Source organism: Salarias fasciatus, unplaced genomic scaffold (genome assembly GCF_902148845.1).
Source record: "Salarias fasciatus unplaced genomic scaffold, fSalaFa1.1, whole genome shotgun sequence".
Lineage (NCBI taxonomy): Eukaryota > Metazoa > Chordata > Actinopteri > Blenniiformes > Blenniidae > Salarias > Salarias fasciatus.
The window spans coordinates 105,666-126,753 of NW_021941405.1; the positions used below are offsets into that span (position 1 = coordinate 105,666).

Here is a 21,088-nt window from a genome sequence, read left to right on the forward strand (position 1 = left end):
TGACCCTACAGGTCAGGTCACTGGATCTCCACTCTGCACCTGGCTTTACCCCCTGAGTCCTAAAGAGTGACCGTTGACCCCGGCGTCCCCAGCTGACCCCGGCTGTCCCCGGCTGTCCCCAGCTGACCCCGGCGGTACCCAGGTGACCCTGGCGGTACCCAGCTGTCCCCGGCTGTCCCCGGCTGTCCCCGGCTGTCCCCGGCTGTCCCCGGTTTCCCCGGCTGACCCCGGCGTCCCCGGCTGACCCCGGCTGTCCCCCGCCATCCTCACCTCCATGCCCTGGACCTTGAGCTTCATGTGGTCCTCCCTGGTGGTCTTCCCGTCCTTCCTCTTCTTCCAGCAGTATCCGTCCTTCCGGTACTTCACCTTCTTCCGGTTGTACAAGACGATGCTGCCATTCTTCGGCCTGGAGGACAGAGAGACGGCCAATCAGAGAGCAGAGACACAGAGATGTCCAATCAGAGAGCAGAGACACAGAGAGACGGCCAATCAGAGAGCAGAGACACAGAGAGACGGCCAATCAGAGACAGACTCTACCTGGTCTTCAGGCTGCAGGACAGCCACTCTTCATGTCTCTCGAAGGAGATGAGGAACGAGGCGATTTCCTGCAGACACAGAACCAGGAAGTGAGAGGGACAAGTGGGACAGGACCAGGAGCCCGGTTCCACCTGAGTCTGGTTCCACAGCTGGTCTTCAGCAGAACCCAAACTGTTACTGGAACCCATCATGTGAGTAGACCCTGCCTCCTTATGAGAACCGCCATCACCGCAAGAACCTGGGTTGTCAGTAGAACCCACGTCTTCGTAGAACCCACCTCGTTAGTAGAACCCACCTCGTTAGTGTTCCAGCTCGTTAGTAGAACCCACCTCGTTAGTGTTCCAGCTCGTTAGTAGAACCCACCTCGTTAGTAGAACCCACCTCGTTAGTAGAACCCACCTCGTTAGTGTTCCAGCTCGTTAGTAGAACCCACCTCGTTAGTAGAACCCACCTCGTTAGTGTTCCAGCTCGTTAGTAGAACCCACCTCGTTAGTAGAACCCACCTCGTTAGTAGAACCCACCTCGTTAGTGTTCCACCTCGTCAGTAGAACCCACCTTGTAAAGGCCTCAGTATACTCCCCCGTCGCCGCTACGTCGTTCCTACGACGCAGACGTCGTAGCCCTACGTCGGGGCTTGACGTGCGCCTCCCGAAAATTGTGACTTCGCGTCGTTTCGACGCGTGGTGACGTGAACGTCGAGGGCTGTGATTGGTCCGCTTTCGCGTTGTTTATAGAATAAAGTAGAACTCACCCGGAATGCTTTTCTGGTCCGAACAGTGCTTCAGGAGAAATTTAGATCCAAAATTGAGCGGCACACATCCCGATGCTGTTAGCGGTGTTAGCACTGTTAGCAGACGGGGCTATGTGTAGAGTCGCTCCTCAAACGGCTTTAATCGTCCAAAAGCTCATTAGTTTCACCAATATTTCATCACGGTCTGCTCAGCCTCTCCTCCACCACACCCGGTGTCACCAGATGTGTCATATATGCAGATATATGTTCGGTAAATGCACGCGTGTCTAGATACGTACGTCTAGAAATCTATGTCTATAGATCTATGTCTAGGTAAAGCCGGAGCGACGGAAGCCGCATTGTTGTTGTGACTGCTAGCGGCTTGGCAGAGGAGGGCGTTCCCTTGACGCAGGAGCAAGATATGTTCAGTAGCGGCGTAGGGTTGCCGGCGTAGGAACGCCGTGGCGGCCACGGGGGAGTATACTGAGGCCTTTAGTGTTCCACCTCATTAGTGTTCCACCTCGTCAGTAGAACCCACCTCGTTAGTGTTCCACCTCGTTAGTGTTCCACCTCGTCAGTAGAACCCACCTCGTTAGTGTTCCACCTCGTTAGTGTTCCACCTCGTCAGTAGAACCCACCTCGTTAGTGTTCCAGCTCGTTAGTGTTCCACCTCGTCAGTAGAACCCACCTCGTTAGTGTTCCACCTCGTTAGTGTTCCACCTCGTCAGTAGAACCCACCTCGTTAGTGTTCCAGCTCGTTAGTGTTCCACCTCGTCAGTAGAACCCACCTCGTTAGTGTTCCAGCTCGTTAGTGTTCCACCTCGTCAGTAGAACCCACCTCGTTAGTGTTCCACCTCGTTAGTGTTCCACCTCGTCAGTAGAACCCACCTTGTAAAGGCCTCAGTATACTCCCCCGTCGCCGCTACGTCGTTCCTACGACGTAGACGTCGTAGCCCTACGACGGGCTACGTCGGGGCTTGACGTGCGCCTCCCGAAAATTGTGACTTCGCGTTGTTTCGACGCGTGGTGACGTGAACGTCGAGGGCTGTGATTGGTCCACTTTCGCTTTGTTTATAGAATAAAGTAGAACTCACCCGGAATGCTTTTCTGGTCCGAACAGTGCTTCGGGAGAAATTTAGATCCAAAATTGAGCGGCGCACATCCCGATGCTGTTAGCAGTGTTAGCACTGTTAGCAGACGGGGCTATGTGTAGAGCCGCTCCTAAAACGGCTTTAATCGTCCAAAAGCTCATTAGTTTCACCAATATTTCATCACGGTCCGCTCAGCCTCTCCTCCACCACACCCGGTGTCACCAGATATGTCATATATGCAGATATATGTTCGGTAAATGCACGCGTGTCTAGATACGTACGTCTAGAAATCTATGTCTATAGATCTATGTCTAGGTAAAGCCGGAGCTACGGAAGCCGCATTGTTGTTGTGACTGCTAGCGGCTTGGCAGAGGAGGGCGTTCCCTTGACGCAGGAGCAAGATATGTTCAGTAGCGGCGTAGGGTTGCCGGCGTAGGAACGCCGTGGCGGCCACGGGGGAGTATACTGAGGCCTTTAGTGTTCCACCTCATTAGTGTTCCACCTCGTCAGTAGAACCCACCTTGTTAGTGTTCCACCTCGTCAGTAGAACCCACCTCGTTAGTGTTCCACCTCGTCAGTAGAACCCACCTTGTTAGTGTTCCACCTCGTCAGTAGAACCCACCTCGTTAGTGTTCCACCTCGTTAGTGTTCCACCTCGTTAGTGTTCCACCTCGTCAGTAGAACCCACCTCGTTAGTGTTCCACCTCGTCAGTAGAACCCACCTCGTTAGTGTTCCACCTCGTCAGTAGAACCCACCTCGTTAGTGTTCCACCTCGTTAGTGTTCCACCTCGTCAGTAGAACCCACCTTGTTAGTGTTCCACCTCGTCAGTAGAACCCACCTCATTAGTGTTCCACCTCGTCAGTAGAACCCACCTCGTTAGTGTTCCACCTCGTCAGTAGAACCCACCTTGTTAGTGTTCCACCTCGTCAGTAGAACCCACCTCGTTAGTGTTCCACCTCGTTAGTGTTCCACCTCGTTAGTGTTCCACCTCGTCAGTAGAACCCACCTCGTTAGTGTTCCACCTCGTCAGTAGAACCCACCTCGTTAGTGTTCCACCTCGTCAGTAGAACCCACCTCGTTAGTGTTCCACCTCGTTAGTGTTCCACCTCGTCAGTAGAACCCACCTCGTTAGTGTTCCACCTCGTTAGTGTTCCACCTCGTTAGTGTTCCACCTCGTCAGTAGAACCCACCTCGTTAGTGTTCCACCTCGTCAGTAGAACCCACCTCGTTAGTGTTCCACCTTGTTAGTGTTCCACCTCGTCAGTAGAACCCACCTCGTTAGTGTTCCACCTCGTTAGTGTTCCACCTCGTTAGTGTTCCACCTCGTTAGTGTTCCACCTCGTCAGTAGAACCCACCTCGTTAGTGTTCCACCTCGTTAGTGTTCCACCTCGTCAGTAGAACCCACCTCGTTAGTGTTCCAGCGGAGCCGCTCGTTGGGCAGACTGGACGATGGAGGGAGACACTCCAGCAACTTGTTTGGAACAAACACCTTCCTCTGTCCTTTGGTATCTGGACACACACACACACACACACACACACACACACACACGTAAAACACAGACAAACACACACCTAGATGTGTGTATGTTTCTCAGTAGACCCAGGACTGTGGAATACAGATGACCTGATTGGCTGACTGTTCAGGACATCGTGTAGTAACACTGGCGTCACCATTGCAACTCACCTGTCTCCGTGGAAACCATCTCCTTGATGCTCATGGTGACAGGTCCATGCAGGAGGAAAGCTCAAACAACACACAGCCGCACGCACCGTCCTGCACACACACACACACACACACACACACACACACACACACACACACACGCGGGTAGACAGCATTAGAAACACACATCAGTGTCAGCACACCCTGTTGCTTAGCAACAGCTGAAATTTTAGCCACTTTGTTGAAGTGTGTGTCCATAAGTGACAGTGTGTGTCGTTACATAACAGAGAGCTCGGTCAGTGTGTGTGTGTGTGTGTGTGTGTGGTCTTCGCACACAGCCCACCTACACACTCACTCCCGGAGGCCCGGCTGACGCCGCGGACTCTCCTGTCAGCTGCAGCCGCCGCCCGGAGCCCCTCCCCCGGCAGGAGCGTGCAGCTGCTGCCGGCTCTGCTAACCGCTATCACCGGTCGGCCCGTCAGCGGGCGGCCGTGCCGCAGAGCCTCCGGAGCGCGGTGGCAGCGGCCCGTGGAGGTCCGTCCCGCCGCGCCGCGGACCGGTGGAGCCGCGGAAATGTGAGGATATCTGGGAGTTTAATCCCGACGCGCCGGGTAACGGCTAACGGCGGCTAGCAGAGCCGAGCTGAGAGCGGACCGGGCCAGGCCGGACCGGGCCGCACCGGGCCGGGCAGCGGCTCCCGGCCCGCCGGTCAGGCAGGAATGCTGCAGCGGGGAGCAGCAGCTGGCTCGGGGGGAAGACCCGTGGAGATCCCTTACCTTCCGCCTTCAGCAAGGCCGCCATCTTCTCCCGCTGACGTCACTGCGTAGCAACGACGAAGGGGGCGTGGCGCGTGATGACGTCCCGTGACGTCATTCCGTTGGGTTTGTGGTTGTGATCCTGTAGTCTCAGGCCGTTTCCGGTCCTCAGCCTGCAGGCAGGTCCTCCTGTATCTGGACTGCTGAGACCAGTTCAGGAGAACCCCTCCTCCTGCACACCCCCATGTCTCTGGTTCTGTTCAGACCCCCAAGATCCAGCGGGTCCTGCTCAGACCCCCCAAGAACCAGCCAGTCCCGTCTCCACCTGCTGGGTGGAGGAGCAGACTCAGACCTGGACCAGCTGGGTGGAGGAGCAGACTCAGACCTGGACCAGCTGGGTGGACGAGCAGACTCAGACCTGGACCAGCTGGGTGGAGGAGCAGACTCAGACCTGGACCAGCTGGGTGGAGGAGCAGACTCAGACCTGGACCAGCTGGGTGGAGGAGCAGACTGAGCCCTGCTGGTCACAGGAAGCGTCTGCTTGGCGTCCCCTCTGGACCCGACCGAGGTGGAACCGGTCCCGGTTCCTCAGTGGTTCTTGATGAAACAGTTCCTGGTTCTGGTCTGAAGGCTCCACATTCAGCAGGAGGACCAGCAGAAGACCTTCAGTCCTCTGAGACGGAGCTCTGAGGTCATCAAACCGCTTCAGACCGGAACCTGTCCTCCAGCTGAGCAGATCCACTCTGGAACTGATCCCGCTGGATCCACAGTAAAGATCCACAGGAGAGTCACAGCCTGCTGCAGCTGAGCGCCGGCTCACCCCGGATCACCCTGGCTCACCCCGGATCACCCCGGCTCACCCCGGATCACCCCGGCTCACCCCGGATCACCCCGGATCACCTCGGACCCCTGGGTCACCTCAGATCACCTCAGATCACCTCAGGTCGCCTCAGGTCACTCCAGACCGCCGGGTCACCTCGGTCCACCATCCGGTCCACAAGCGTTGAGCTGGTCCTGATGAGGACCGACTGAGACCAGATCCACGTTCTAAACAGCTGTTCTCCTGAGAACCCTGTAAACTGCTGGGAGTGTTTCGCCCCCCGCTGTCTTCAGTCCTCCTCGCGTCTTGAGAAATGCATTCTGGGTAATTTGGCTTCTCAAGTCTGCACCAGTCTGGTCCGATACAGACCAGGGAAAGTGGGCGGAGACAGTCCACATACGGGTGTTTCATGCATACTTTGAACTGGATCAGGACCTGGATCAGGATCTGGATCAGGACCTGAATCAGGATCTGGATCAGGACCTGGATCAGGATCTGGATCAGGACCTGGATCAGGATCTGGTCTCCGACTGACGACGACTCACCAGGCTGTGAGTTCAGTACAGAGAAGAAGGTCTACTGAGGAACGGCCTGCAGCTGTGGGTGGACTGTCCCTCAGTCTGTCCCACAGTCTGTCCCTCAGCATGTCCCACAGTCTGTCCCACAGTCTGTCCCACAGCGTGTCCCACAGTCTGTCCCTCAGCATGTCCCACAGTCTGTCCCACAGTCTGTCCCTCAGCATGTCCCACAGTCTGTCCCACAGTCTGTCCCACAGTCTGTCCTTCAGCATGTCCCACAGTCTGTCCCACAGTCTGTCCCTCAGCGTGTCCCACAGTCTGTCCCTCAGCGTGTCCCACAGTCTGTCCCACAGTCTGTCCCTCAGCATGTCCCACAGTCTGTCCCACAGTCTGTCCCACAGTCTGTCCTTCAGCATGTCCCACAGTCTGTCCCACAGTCTGTCCCTCAGCGTGTCCCACAGTCTGTCCCTCAGCATGTCCCACAGTCTGTCCCTCAGTGTGTCCCACAGTCTGTCCTTCAGCGTGTCCCACAGTCTGTCCCACAGTCTGTCCCTCAGCATGTCCCACAGTCTGTCCCTCAGCGTGTCCCACAGTCTGTCCCTCAGTGTGTCCCACAGTCTGTCCTTCAGCGTGTCCCACAGTCTGTCCCACAGTCTGTCCCTCAGCGTGTCCCCGGCTCCGTCCCCTGCTGGCAGGAAGTGAAGGTGACACTGCGGTGTCATTGCAGGCTCTTCCAGCAGGGGGCGGTGATGCTGCTGTCACAGCAGGTGGGTGTTCCACTTTGTGTCTGTGTGGTGAGTTTCTAACATGCTGATTGGTTTGCAGTGTTGAGATGAGTTTGCTGTAGAACCGCAGCTCTCTCTCTCTCTCTCTCTCTCTCTCTCTCTCTCTCTCTCTCTCTCTCTCTCTCTCTCTCTCTCTCAGATGTGAGGAACCACCACTGTTCTGTCTAGAATTTACTTTCCTGACCGTCTCAGCGCCGCAGCTGCAGGACTCGTGGGAGTCCTCCTGGGTCCGGCCCCCGGCTGGGGCAGTCCAGGCCTCTGGGGGTGAACGGGGCAGATAGCTTTTAGAGACTTGTCCCTGCGAGGGCAGAACTCACCCCGTCAAGTTCTCAGCTGCACAGCTTCATAAACTCGATCAGGGCCGGCTCTAGGCATAGGCGAACTAGACGGCCGCCTAGGGCGCCACGTCCCGAGGGGGGCGCCGCGGTCGTACAAGGGGCGCCACGACGCTCTGTGTTCCGTGTGTCCCGCTGTGCAGCGGTCCGACGCACTGCGCTCCTCGTCCTCGGCGCTGCCCGGCACTGAACAGGAAGTTCGTACACCATACAGGAAGTTCATACACCGAACAGGAAGTTCATACACCATACAGGAAGTTCATACACCGAACAGGAAGTTCATACACCATACAGGAAGTTCATACACCGAACAGGAAGTTCATACACCATACAGGAAGTTCATACACCGAACAGGAAGTTCATACACCAAACAGGAAGTTCATACACCAAACAGGAAGTTCATACACCGAACAGGAAGTTCATACACCAAACAGGAAGTTCATACACCGAACAGGAAGTTCATACACCGGACAGGAAGTTCATACACCGAACAGGAAGTTCATACACCAAACAGGAAGTTCATACACCGAACAGGAAGTTCATACACCAAACAGGAAGTTCATACACCGAACAGGAAGTTCATACACCAAACAGGAAGGCCATCCTGGCCAGCTGATGTAGCTTTTCACATCCACAAAATGTCAGCTGGGCAGGTTGAACTTCTTTTTTGGTGCATGAACTTTCTGTTTGGTGTATGAAGCTATGGCTGTGTTGGAAACCGCATACTGTCTACTACATCCTTACATACTCATACTATCCATCCTGCATCCTGCTTACTCAGTCCATCAAACAGTATGCGAAGCGTTTACACTACAGCATACTACATAATAACCCACAATGCATTGCACTTCTTCCATGAGCAGAAATCGATCTGCTAAAGCTGATTTCACTTTAGCTCTAAACTCGTCAAATGTAGAACTTCATTGAGATTTTTTTTTTAAATTAGGCGACAAAGTGGTGGTTTAGAGCCGAGTGTGTCGTTTATTTGTCCGAATATCAGCCGTTTAGGATTTTGTTCAGACGAATTCGGCGAAATTCAAGCCAGCCGCAGTGAGCAACGCACTTCCGGTTTTTTTCACCAAAATAAACCCCCCCTTTCCCTTTCTCATGCAAAAAAACCTCAGTGATAAATCTGTGCTTTTACTTTGAAAACAAGAAGTCAACCTTTCAGCAATAAATCTCGCTTAACATCGCCGTTTGTACCGGTGTCCCGTTAACGGACCACTTATTATGCCAATTATGATGCTTTACCGACGGAGAGTTTTTTCGGCTCTTCAACAAAGATCGGCTCGCCGTCTTCGGTCCATCATGGTCGCTTCCAGCATGGACTTGTTCTCAGATGTAAGTGGGGGTTTTTTACTATTTTTAATCATTGTCAATCCAATCAGAAATCTCGTAACATAACATCCCTATGAGCACAAACAATGGAGGGAAGATTAAATCTAGAACCATACTCAGCTGGGTAAATGTACATCATGAAGAAACAGTCATTGTGAACTGAATAAAGTTTATTCAAATATCCGTCGCGTTGCATCTTGGGTAATTTCAGTATGAGTAGTGAACACACGATGTATACTCAACATTTCTGGCGAATGCAGTATGCATCCGGGAACTTCTCGCATACTCAAAATCGCATACTGCCAGTGTAAACACACTGCATACTCAATAACTTAGCACGAGTAGTAGGTAAGTATGCGGTTTCGAACACAGCCTATGTCACCTGGTGAGGCTGAACTTCCTGTTTGGTGTATGAACTTCCTGTTTGCTGTATGAAGCTACGTCAGCTGGTGAGGCTGAACTTCCTGTTTGGTGTATGAACTTCCTGTTTGCTGTATGAAGCTACGTCAGCTGGTGAGGCTGAACTTCCTGTTTGGTGTATGAACTTCCTGTTTGCTGTATGAAGCTACGTCAGCTGGTGAGGCTGAACTTCCTGTTTGGTGTATGAACTTCCTGTTTGCTGTATGAAGCTACGTCAGCTGGTGAGGCTGAACTTCCTGTTTGGTGTATGAACTTCCTGTTTGCTGTATGAAGCTACGTCAGCTGGTGAGGCTGAACTTCCTGTTTGGTGTATAACTTCCTGTTTGCTGTATGAAGCTATGTCAGCTGGTGAGGCTGAACTTCCTGTTTGGTGTATAACTTCCTGTTTGCTGTATGAAGCTATGTCAGCTGGTGAGGCTGAACTTCCTGTTTGGTGTATAACTTCCTGTTTGCTGTATGAAGCTACGTCAGCTGGTGATGCTGAACTTCCTGTTTGGTGTATGAACTTCCTGTATGGTGTATGAACTTCCTGTTCGGTGTATGAACTTCCTGTATGGTGTATGAAGCTACGTCAGCTGGTGATGCTGAACTTCCTGTTTGGTGTATGAACTTCCTGTTTGCTGTATGAAGCTATGTCAGCTGGTGAGGCTGAACTTCCTGTTTGGTGTATGAACTTCCTGTTTGCTGTATGAAGCTCGGTCCACTGTGGACAGTTTTACTGTGAAAGGACGGACAGACTCGGGATGTAGAGAAAATATCGGAGGTTTATTTTGTAGAAAAGTGGAGACAGTGTTTTGGCAGGAAGTCTCGATCTCAGCTGCCCCTTCACAATAAGAGCCTCCTGCGTTCTGTGGTGAAATATTCAGCCGAGCTTCAGAAAACCTTCGTCACAAAAACAAACAAACAAAAAAAAAAAAAATCCCGACTTAAGAGCTTTTATTTCATTTATTCTGGAAAGACTTGAAAGGTCCTTGGGGGGTCTGAGGGCCCAGCGGGGGGTCTGAGGGCCCAGCGGGGGGTCTGAGGGGGTCTGAGGGCCCAGCGGGGGGTCTGAGGGCCCAACGGGGGGTCTGAAGGGGGTCTGAGGGGCCAGCGGGGGGGGGTCTGAGGGCCCAGCGGGGGGTCTGAAGGGGGTCTGAGGGCCCAACGGGGGGTCTGAAGGGGGTCTGAGGGGCCAGCGGGGGGGGGGTCTGAGGGCCCAGCGGGGGGTCTGAAGGGGGTCTGAGGGGCCAGCGGGGGGGGTCTGAGGGCCCAGCGGGGGGTCTGAAGGGGGTCTGAGGGCCCAGCGGGGGGTCTGAGGGCCCAACGGGGGGTCTGAAGGGGGTCTGAGGGGCCAGCAGGGGGGGGTCTGAGGGCCCAGCGGGGGGTCTGAAGGGGGTCTGAGGGGCCAGCGGGGGGGGTCTGAGGGCCCAGCCGGGGGGTGGCGGGGGGTCTGAGGGGCCAGCGGGGGGTCTGAGGGCCCAGGGGGGGGGTCTGAAGGGGTCTGAGGGCCCAGCGGGGGGGTCTGAGGGCCCAGCGGGGGGTCTGAAGGGGGTCTGAGGGCCCAGCGGGGGGTCTGAGGGGGTCTGAGGGCCCAGCGGGGGGTCTGAGGGCCCAGCAGGGGGGTCTGAGGGCCCAGCGGGGGGGTCTGAGGGCCCAGGGGGGGGTCTGAAGGGGTCTGAGGGCCCAGCGGGAGGGTCTGAGGGCCCAGCGGGGGGTCTGAAGGGGGTCTGAGGGCCCAGCGGGGGGTCTGAGGGGGTCTGAGGGCCCAGCGGGGGGTCTGAGGGCCCAGCGGGAGGGTCTGAGGGCCCAGCGGGGGGTCTGAGGGTGTCTGAGGGCCCAGCGGGTGGGTCTGAGTTCCCAGCGGGGGGTCTGAAGGGGGTCTGAGGGCCCAGTGGGGGGTCTGAAGGGGGTCTGAGGGCCCAGCGGGGGGTCTGAGGGTGTCTGAGGGCCCAGCGCCGGGGATCTGAGGGCCCAGCAGGGGGTCTGAGGGGTCTGAGGGCCCAGCGGGGGGTCTGAAGGCCCAGCGGGGGGTCTGAGGGGCCAGCAGGGGGCTTTAAGGTGTCTGAGGGGTCAGCAGGGTGTCTGAGAGGCCAGTCTGAGGGGGTCTGAGGGGGTCTGATAGGGTCTGAGGGGGTCTGAGGGGGTCTGAGGGGCAGAAAACAGCAGTTTGCTCCTTTAAATCTGAGAAGTTAAAACCGTCTGGACACCAAGAAGATTTAAGACTTAATCTGAAAATCACAGATCAACCAGAAGAACCGGTCCTGAACCGGTCACTGTAGACCAGGACCCAGTCCTCCTGAACCGGTCCTGAACCAGTCACTGTAGACCAGGACCCAGTCCTCCTGAACCGGTCCTAAAACCGGTCACTGTAGACCAGGACCCGGTCCTCCTGAACCGGTCCTGAACCAGTCACTGTAGACCAGGACCCGGTCCTTCTGAACCGGTCCTGAACCAGTCACTGTAGACCAGGACCCGGTCCTCCTGAACCGGTCCTGAACCAGTCACTGTAGACCAGGACCCGGTCCTCCTGAACCGGTCCTAAAACCAGTCACTGTAGACCAGGACCCGGTCCTCCTGAACCGGTCCTAAAACCAGTCACTGTAGACCAGGACCCGGTCCTCCTGAACCGGTCCTGATATAAACTAAACTAGTGGTCACTAATCACTAACTACCACCAGCGCCTGGAAACAAAGAAATGTTCATGATCACAGGCCCCGCCCCCAACCCATCCTCCAGGCCGCGCCCACTCCCACGCCCCACCCCCACCCTCCAGGCCCCACCTCCATCCTCCAGACCCCACCCCCCCACTTCACCCTCCAAGCCCCGCCCCAATCCATCAGGCCCCGCCCCCTCCGCCGGGCCGAGCCGGTTTGGGTCTGGTGGTCTCACATGCCCTGCCGGATGCTCTGGATGATCTGGAAGATGGCTGCAAGGCAGAAACATTCATCAGAACCTCACAACCCCCAAACAACCCCCGAACACCCCCCAAACAACCCCCCCAACACCCCCCCAAAACAACCCCCCCCCCCCCCCCCAGGACCTCACCTGAGCCACACACCACGAAGACGAAGAGCGCCAGCAGCCAGGGACCGACCGGAGACTTGTCCTCGTTCACAGGCCGCTGGAAAGACAACAAACCATGAGCGCCTCATGACATCACTTCCTGTCAGATACACCCTGACCCACAGTGATCCACCCCATCAATCCACTCGATCACTCCACCTGATCCACCCGATCACTCCACCCTGATCCACACAGATCCACCCGATCACTCCACCCTGATCCACCCAATCAGTCCACCCGATCAATCCACGTGATCAATCCCATACTGACCAGTCAGGATCTGTTTGGTCCAGGTACCAGATGGACTGGTACCAGTCATCAATCAAACTGATCCAGGAAGCAGCCTGAGCCCCCCTGCTGAACCAGGATCCACAGTGATCCAGGAAGCAGCCTGAGCCCCCCTGCTGAACCAGGATCCACAGTGATCCAGGAAGCAGCCTGAGCCCCCCTGCTGAACCAGGATCCAGGATCTGTTCTGACTGGAGCTCAGATACCAGCTCTGGTTCAGACTGTACCGGTTCTGGTTCTGACTGGAGCTCACATACCAGCTGTGGTTCCAGACTGGTTCCGACTGTACCGGTTCTGGTTCTGACTGGAGCTCAGATACCAGCTCTGGTTCAGACTGTACCGGTTCTGGTTCTGACTGGGCTCTGGAACCGGCTGACAGCTTAAAGCGGAGCTAGCTTTAGCTAGCATTAGCCCAGCTGCTTTCTCCTGCCGGGGTTCGTTTGACACCCGAACCCCGTACCGGACGCCGAAGCCCGGTCCCCGGTCCTCGCGGATCACGGGCCGCCGCTCAGACATTCCGGCCCCCCGGCCCCCGGCCCCCGCCCCCCAGAGCCCGCAGCCCCGTACCGAGGTCTTCTGGACGTGTCCCCGCTGTGTGATCGTCTTGCTGTGCCGCTCGTTAGCCACCTTCATCCGCTGAACCCCCGACATGCTGGGCTGAGAGAGGCGGCCCGGGGCCGGGAGCAGATCCGGGGCCGGGAGCAGGAGCCGGGGCCGGGAGCAGGGGCCGGGGCCGGGAGCAGGAGCCGGAGCCGGAGCGGGAGCAGCAGCAGCGCCGGGCTGGACGTGGAGGAGGAGGTCCCGCTCCGCCGGTGTCGGTTCCGTCCTCACGGGCAGCTGAGCTAACGTTAGCCGGCTAGCAGCGAGCTAACTGAAGCCGACAGCCCGGTCACGTGATACCGGAGGCTTCAAGATGGCGGCTGCTGCCCTCCAGTGGCGGCAACTAGAAACAACAGCCACATTTTCTGAGGAAAAAACAAGAAACGACGCGTTTTCACTCGAAACGCAGCGCAGACGTTTGAATCCGGTTCCAATCCAGTTCACACAGCTTCAGTGAAACGTGACAATAAACGTCTTCAAAGGAGGTAAAGGGTTAAAGGTCACAATGTGGAATACCCCTCCTGGACACAATGTGGCAGCAGTGAGTCCGAACGAGTGAAAAAAATAAAGCAACAGGAGAACTGAGGATGTTCCACCGGAGTTTATTACACACACACACACACACACACACACACACACACACACACACACACACTGCTGGCTGTAATGCAGCCAGGAGTTAATGTTCATTAGTTTCAATTCATCATGGACCCTCTGCTCAGGTGTTCCTGGAGCTGGAGGTCAGAGGTCATGTGGAAGTCAGCTCAGATGTCAAAGGTCACCCTGTCAAAGAACGCTCACTAAGACTGAGATGTGGTCCAGCTGAGGGGCGTCTGCAGTGGAAGGAGGGTGTTACTGTGATAAAGTGCATCCTGCCAGCTGACGGCAGTCGTCATGGTAACATGTAGGCGGGGCCTAACAGCCCAGTCCACTGACAGAACCAATCCGGTCCATCTTCATCCCGAAGCAGCCCCTCCCCCCCCCTCCCACCGTGGACTTCCGGCCCCGCCGCTGCATCCTGGTCTGCCGCCGCAGAACATCCAGGAAGAAGTCAGGCACCGCCCCCCTCCTCTGGCCCCCTGACCCCAGAGGGGCGGGGGCCACGCCTGAACCCTCTCTGATGTCATCAGAAAGGGGCGTGGCCACGATGAGAGCTGACAGGTGGGAGCCGAACAGGGACCGTAAGACCTGCACAAGACCGTAAAACCACAATCATGGTGACGATGATGACGAGGGTGATGATGATGATGATGAAGGTCATGATGAAGGTGATGCTCTCACCTGCTGCTCGTCTTGTTGAGGAGACGGTTTTGTCTCTATGACGACAGTGATGAAGAGGAGGATGAGGAGTGTCAAAGTGGCCGCCATCTTTCAAAAAGCCAACAAGGAATGTTCAGTGGAGCAGCCTGGTAACCATGGCGACCGAGGCCTGATGTTATATTCCCTCTGTCCATGTCTGTCCTTCTCCTGCTGTCTGTCTCTGCCCCGTCCTGTCCTCATGTCCTCTGTCTCTCCTGCTGTCTGTCTCTGCCCCGTCCTGTCCTCATGTCCTCTGTCTCTCCTGCTGTCTCCGCCCCGTCCTGTCCTCATGTCCTCTGTCTCTCCTGTTGTCTCCGCCCTGTCCTGTCCTCATGTCCTCTGTCTCTCCTGCTGTCTGTCTCCGCCCCGTCCTGTCCTCATGTCCTCTGTCTGTCCTGCTGTCTGTCTCCACCCCGTCCTGTCCTCATGTCCTCTGTCTCTCCTGCTGTCTGTCTCCGCCCCGTCCTGTCCTCATGTCCTCTGTCTCTCCTGTTGTCTCCGCCCCATCCTGTCCTCATGTCCTCTGTCTCTCCTGTTGTCTCCGCCCCGTCCTGTCCTCATGTCCTCTGTCTCTCCTGTTGTCTCCGCCCCGTCCTGTCCTCATGTCCTCTGTCTGTCCTGCTGTCTGCGTCTGTCCCCGGATTCCCTCCATGTGTTCCTGGTGCCGTCTGTCCCGTTCAGCCCCTCATGTCCTCATGTCCAATAAAAGTCTGTAGCTCACCTGTAATGCCCGAGACTGAGTCCGTCCCCCTGCAGCGGGACACATGTCACAGTGATGACAGCATGAAATATCACAGTGATGACAGCATGAAATATCTCAGTGATGATAACATGAACTATCTCAGTGATGATAACATGAAATATCTCAGTGATGACAACATGAAATATCTCAGTGATGATAACATGAAATATCTCAGTGATGACAGCATGAAATATCTCAGTGATGATAACATGAAATATCTCAGTGATGATAACATGAACTATCTCAGTGATGATAACATGAAATATCTCAGTGATGATAACATGAAATATCACAGTGATGATAACATGAAATATCTCAGTGATGACAGCATGAAATATCACAGTGATGATAACATGAAATATCTCAGTGATGACAGCATGAAATATCACAGTGATGATAACATGAAATATCTCAGTGATGACAGCATGAAATATCACAGTGATGACAGCATGAAATATCACAGTGATGACAGCATGAAATATCTCAGTGATGATAACATGAACTATCTCAGTGATGATAACATGAAATATCTCAGTGATGACAACATGAAATATCTCAGTGATGATAACATGAAATATCTCAGTGATGACAGCATGAAATATCACAGTGATGATAACATGAAATATCTCAGTGATGATAACATGAACTATCTCAGTGATGATAACATGAAATATCTCAGTGATGATAACATGAAATATCTCAGTGATGATAACATGAACTATCTCAGTGATGATAACATGAAATATCTCAGTGATGATAACATGAAATATCTCAGTGATGACAGCATGAAATATCACAGTGATGATAACATGAAATATCTCAGTGATGACAGCATGAAATATCACAGTGATGATAACATGAAATATCTCAGTGATGACAGCATGAAATATCACAGTGATGACAGCATGAAATATCTCAGTGATGATAACATGAACTATCTCAGTGATGATAACATGAAATATCTCAGTGATGACAACATGAAATATCTCAGTGATGATAACATGAAATATCTCAGTGATGACAGCATGAAATATCTCAGTGATGATAACATGAAATATCTCAGTGATGATAACATGAACTATCTCAGTGATGATAACATGAAATATCTCAGTGATGATAACATGAAATATCACAGTGATGATAACATGAAATATCTCAGTGATGACAGCATGAAATATCACAGTGATGATAACATGAAATATCTCAGTGATGACAGCATGAAATATCACAGTGATGATAACATGAAATATCTCAGTGATGACAGCATGAAATATCTCAGTGATGATAACATGAAATATCTCAGTGATGATAACATGAACTATCTCAGTGATGATAACATGAAATATCTCAGTGATGATAACATGAAATATCACAGTGATGATAACATGAAATATCTCAGTGATGACAGCATGAAATATCACAGTGATGATAACATGAAATATCTCAGTGATGACAGCATGAAATATCTCAGTGATGATAACATGAAATATCTCAGTGATGATAACATGAACTATCTCAGTGATGATAACATGAAATATCTCAGTGATGACAACATGAAATATCTCAGTGATGATAACATGAAATATCTCAGTGATGACAGCATGAAATATCACAGTGATGATAACATGAAATATCTCAGTGATGACAACATGAAATATCTCAGTGATGATAACATGAAATATCTCAGTGATGACAGCATGAAATATCTCAGTGATGATAACATGAAATATCTCAGTGATGATAACATGAACTATCTCAGTGATGATAACATGAAATATCTCAGTGATGACAGCATGAAATATCACAGTGATGATAACATGAAATATCTCAGTGATGACAGCATGAAATATCACAGTGATGACAGCATGAAATATCACAGTGATGACAGCATGAAATATCTCAGTGATGATAACATGAACTATCTCAGTGATGATAACATGAAATATCTCAGTGATGACAACATGAAATATCTCAGTGATGATAACATGAAATATCTCAGTGATGATAACATGAAATATCTCAGTGATGACAACATGAAATATCTCAGTGATGATAACATGAAATATCTCAGTGATGACAGCATGAAATATCTCAGTGATGATAACATGAAATATCTCAGTGATGATAACATGAAATATCACAGTGATGATAACATGAAATATCTCAGTGATGACAGCATGAAATATCACAGTGATGATAACATGAAATATCTCAGTGATGACAGCATGAAATATCTCAGTGATGATAACATGAAATATCTCAGTGATGATAACATGAACTATCTCAGTGATGATAACATGAAATATCTCAGTGATGATAACATGAAATATCACAGTGATGATAACATGAAATATCTCAGTGATGACAGCATGAAATATCACAGTGATGATAACATGAAATATCTCAGTGATGACAGCATGAAATATCTCAGTGATGATAACATGAAATATCTCAGTGATGATAACATGAACTATCTCAGTGATGATAACATGAAATATCTCAGTGATGACAACATGAAATATCTCAGTGATGATAACATGAAATATCTCAGTGATGACAGCATGAAATATCACAGTGATGATAACATGAAATATCACAATGTTGATAACATGAAATATCACAGTGATGATAACATGAAATATCACAGTGATGAAAACATGAAATATCTCAGTGATGACAACATGAAATATCACAGTGATGACAGCATGAAATATCACCAGAGATGGGATACTTGGACTCGAGACTCGGACTCGAGTCACGATTTTATGACTTTTTGACTCGACTTGATAAAATCAAAAAAAGACTTGGACTTGCTTGGACTCTAAGCTCAGTGACTCTAGACTTGGACTTGACTCGAATCCTTTGACTCGACGAGTCACGTCAAGTCATAATAGTCATTTTAAAAGTGTGATGTATGAATCATTTTTATTTTTTATCGCTTCATTTCATGGGATCGCAGTGGCGAGGTGCGCCTGCGGCGGGAGCGCTTGTTTCGTGTCGCCTAGACCACGTGCAACGGGCGGAGTTGTTCACTTCCGCATTGACGGGAGCGCTCGTTTTCAACACCCGCGCATTCCAGGCGCATTCCAAACAACACAACAGGTCGGCCACGATCGTTTTTAATAAACTGGTTTCAACACTGCCCGCCTGGAATGCGCGCATAGGCGTCAGTTTAGGGGAGACTTTTGCCAGGGGTGTTTTTTCTCCACTACACACAAATCCTTCACGTGAAGCCATTTTAAGCCCGGTTATTTTCAGTAGTATATAACATTCCGATGCTCCTGAACGCACCATCCGCTAACATCAGAGACGCAAACAGACGTTGAGAGGATTAAAAAAACAAAACAAAATGTGCGTCTGTTCCAGTGGAAGCTCCACACAGAGCAGCTCTGTCTTCTGCAGCTCCTGTGGTGAGTTTGAAAACTTGGTTGCTAGTTTAACCCTGTGATTATCCCAGGTTATAGACTTTATGCAAGAGGCGGTAGTCTGTTTTGAAATGTGGATATGCCCTGAAGAACTTTACTCTGAACATGCTAACAGCAACATTTTGAGGCTGTTTGGCCTCATTCTAGTCTCAGCTAATGTTCATCATCAACATACTTTTCGTCCCCGGGGGACCTGCTGCTTTTGATTAAAAAGAAATGCGAGTTTTATTGAAAGATGTGAATAGGGATGAATTTCATATTTTTATTTTTGAACTGTAATGAAGAAGAATGCATCAAAGATGCTTTATTTCATTAAGGAAACACACTTTATTTTAAGATAGGTTTAAATGTGTACACTTCAGTGAAGACTGTTTTTTTAAATCTGCCCCTTGGTTCACAGCTCACTGGACATTTAACACTGAACATAGAAAACAGAGCTGAACAGACTCAGACACTGTCTTTTGTCTTTTGTCCCCAACAGAACTGCAGCTGTGAGGACTGGAGGTCCTACAGGTCCAGATCTGTAGGCTAAAAGGTAACATCATCATTTTAATAGAGCCCAAAAACATTGTCCTGCCGTTCTGAAGTGCTAATGAAGACATTACATCTGTCCTCCTTGTCCTCCTCCCAGCTTGTCTCTATGGACATGGCAGACAGCCACACTGCTGAGCCTCTCCTGGGACATCGTGGAGCAGAGCCTCGTCTTCAGACGCTGCAGAGAACTGAGGCGTCTCTCTGCTTCACAAGAGAACACTGGACCACCAGCAGGAGCCGGACCAGGGTCTGACCAGGGTCTCCACTGGGACCTCCAGCAAGAACCAGGGTCTGACCAGGGTCTCCACTGGGACCTCCAGCACCAGGGTCTGACCAGGGTCTGACCAGGGTCTGACCAGGGTCTCCACTGGGACCACCAGCAAGAACCAGGGTCTGACCAGGGTCTCCACTGGGACCTCCAGCACCAGGGTCTGACCAGGGTCTCCACTGGGACCTCCAGCAAGAACCAGGGTCTGACCAGGGTCTCCACTGGGACCTCCAGCACCAGGGTCTGACCAGGGTCTCCACTGGGACCTCCAGCACCAGGGTCTGACCAGGGTCTCCACTGGGACCTCCAGCACCAGGGTCTGACCAGGGTCTCCACTGGGACCTCCAGCACCAGGGTCTGACCAGGGTCTCCACTGGGACCTCCAGCACCAGGGTCTGACCAGGGTCTCCACTGGGACCTCCAGCAAGAACCAGGGTCTGACCAGGGTCTCCACTGGGACCTCCAGCAAGAACCAGGGTCTGACCAGGGTCTCCACTGGGACCTCCAGCACCAGGGTCTGACCAGGGTCTCCACTGGGACCTCCAGCAAGAACCAGGGTCTGACCAGGGTCTCCACTGGGACCTCCAGCACCAGGGTCTGACCAGGGTCTCCACTGGGACCTCCAGCACCAGGGTCTGACCAGGGTCTCCACTGGGACCTCCAGCACCAGGGTCTGACCAGGGTCTCCACTGGGACCTCCAGCACCAGGGTCTGACCAGGGTCTCCACTGGGACCACCAGCACCAGGGTCTGACCAGGGTCTCCACTGGGACCTCCAGCAAGAACCAGGGTCTGACCAGGGTCTCCACTGGGACCTCCAGCAAGAACCAGGGTCTGACCAGGGTCTCCACTGGGACCTCCAGCACCAGGGTCTGACCAGGGTCTCCACTGGGACCTCCAGCAAGAACCAGGGTCTCCTGATCAAATAAGTACACTTTGCACTTCCATTGTAACTAGTAATCTGTAACCTGGGAGATAACCGGACTATTATTTTATTCTTTCTTTCTTTCTTTCTTTCTTTGTGCAGACGTCGCCTCTTCAGTCACCAGTTCTGTCAGCTTTGTTCATTTCTGTTGAACTCTGCTCCTGGACAAATAAAATAATGGAAAACACTCCTGAGACTGATGGTTCTCTGTGTCTAACACACCTCGGATGTTCAGTAATGTTTGTTGTTGTGTCGATGGTGCAGTTAGTATTTTAATATATTTCTTTAATGGTGGCAGAGCATCTTTACCAGGGCAGAGACATGTCAGTGTGTGAAGATCTGGTTCATTAGCTTGATCAGTCTAAAGCTATCTGAGGACGTCTGATGGTGATTCTGTGGATTAACAGACCGCCTCCTCTGATGTCGGTTGCTTTTCTTTTTGAAATGTTGAAATGTTGATTTGTGATCAGGTCTTTCCTCAGATTTTATAAATGAAAGGAAACAGAGTGACTGGCTGTACGCAGGTTGTACAGGAGGCAGTGAACGCAGCACAGCAGAATTAAAACTTCCATGAAACAGCAGAGAGCAGGAGAGGAAGAGGTCATACCATAACCTGGAATATCCACTCATGGCAGAGTTTTGCTCCAATAATTAAAGCTAATAATAATAATAATAATGATGATAATAAATGTTTCCAGCCTCCCAGCAACAAAGGTCAGACAATAAGGCTTCATGTTGTTCTTCCTCTGCTGATTCACCAGGTTTTTGTGACAAAGTTGACAGAGTCATCAGACAGACTGATCATTGGTGTTTCTGTTGTGGGCTGCCTGACTGTGTTTTTGTAATTTTTCCATTTACTCCTGGAGTTGCTTTGTGTAAAATGTTCGATTTGAGTGGAAATGGATAGTTAGGCTTGAAGCCAAGATTCATCCAGTCACAGATATAATGTTCTGGTAACAGCCTGTGTT

The 21,088-nt window shown here is 51.9% G+C and overlaps 3 protein-coding genes across 3 annotated transcripts in view; all 3 read right to left on the reverse strand.

Moving 5' to 3' along the window:
* Nucleotides 1–4,862, reverse strand: part of camta2 (calmodulin binding transcription activator 2) — a 39,453-nt gene extending 34,591 nt beyond the window's left edge. Inside the window, 5 exon segments of the mRNA XM_030087853.1 lie at nucleotides 271–406; nucleotides 538–605; nucleotides 3,767–3,870; nucleotides 4,046–4,135; nucleotides 4,801–4,862. Coding sequence (XP_029943713.1) covers nucleotides 271–406; nucleotides 538–605; nucleotides 3,767–3,870; nucleotides 4,046–4,079 — 342 coding nt within the window. The 5' untranslated portion in view covers nucleotides 4,080–4,135; nucleotides 4,801–4,862.
* Nucleotides 4,863–11,777: 6,915 nt separating this feature from the next.
* LOC115385787 (stress-associated endoplasmic reticulum protein 1) lies at nucleotides 11,778–13,213 on the reverse strand. Its single transcript, XM_030087860.1, has 3 exons — nucleotides 12,896–13,213; nucleotides 12,023–12,098; nucleotides 11,778–11,903 (listed from the first exon to the last, which is right to left on the reverse strand). Exons 1-3 carry the CDS (start codon nucleotides 12,977–12,979, stop codon nucleotides 11,863–11,865), a joined length of 201 nt encoding a protein of 66 aa, XP_029943720.1. The 5' UTR covers nucleotides 12,980–13,213; the 3' UTR covers nucleotides 11,778–11,862.
* Nucleotides 13,214–13,843: 630 nt separating this feature from the next.
* On the reverse strand, nucleotides 13,844–14,296 carry LOC115385790 (C-type natriuretic peptide 2-like). The gene is made up of 2 exons (XM_030087865.1): nucleotides 14,210–14,296; nucleotides 13,844–14,116 (listed from the first exon to the last, which is right to left on the reverse strand). The coding sequence occupies exons 1-2, from the start codon at nucleotides 14,294–14,296 to the stop codon at nucleotides 13,844–13,846; spliced, it is 360 nt and encodes a 119-aa protein (XP_029943725.1).
* Nucleotides 14,297–21,088: the final 6,792 nt, after the last annotated feature.

Bases quoted from the DNA above. Each gene is read 5' to 3' on its own strand.
- LOC115385790 (XM_030087865.1), bottom strand. From the start codon at position 14,296: ATGGCGGCCACTTTGACACTCCTCATCCTCCTCTTCATCACTGTCGTC. The intron at 14,117-14,209 runs GTGAGAGCATCA...GGTCTTGTGCAG, and splicing joins CTCAACAAGACGAGCAGCAG to GTCTTACGGTCCCTGTTCGG.
- LOC115385787 (XM_030087860.1), bottom strand. From the start codon at position 12,979: ATGTCGGGGGTTCAGCGGATGAAGGTGGCTAACGAGCGGCACAGCAAG. The intron at 12,099-12,895 runs GTACGGGGCTGC...TTGTCTTTCCAG, and splicing joins GACACGTCCAGAAGACCTCG to CGGCCTGTGAACGAGGACAA. The intron at 11,904-12,022 runs GTGAGGTCCTGG...TCTGCCTTGCAG, and splicing joins CTTCGTGGTGTGTGGCTCAG to CCATCTTCCAGATCATCCAG.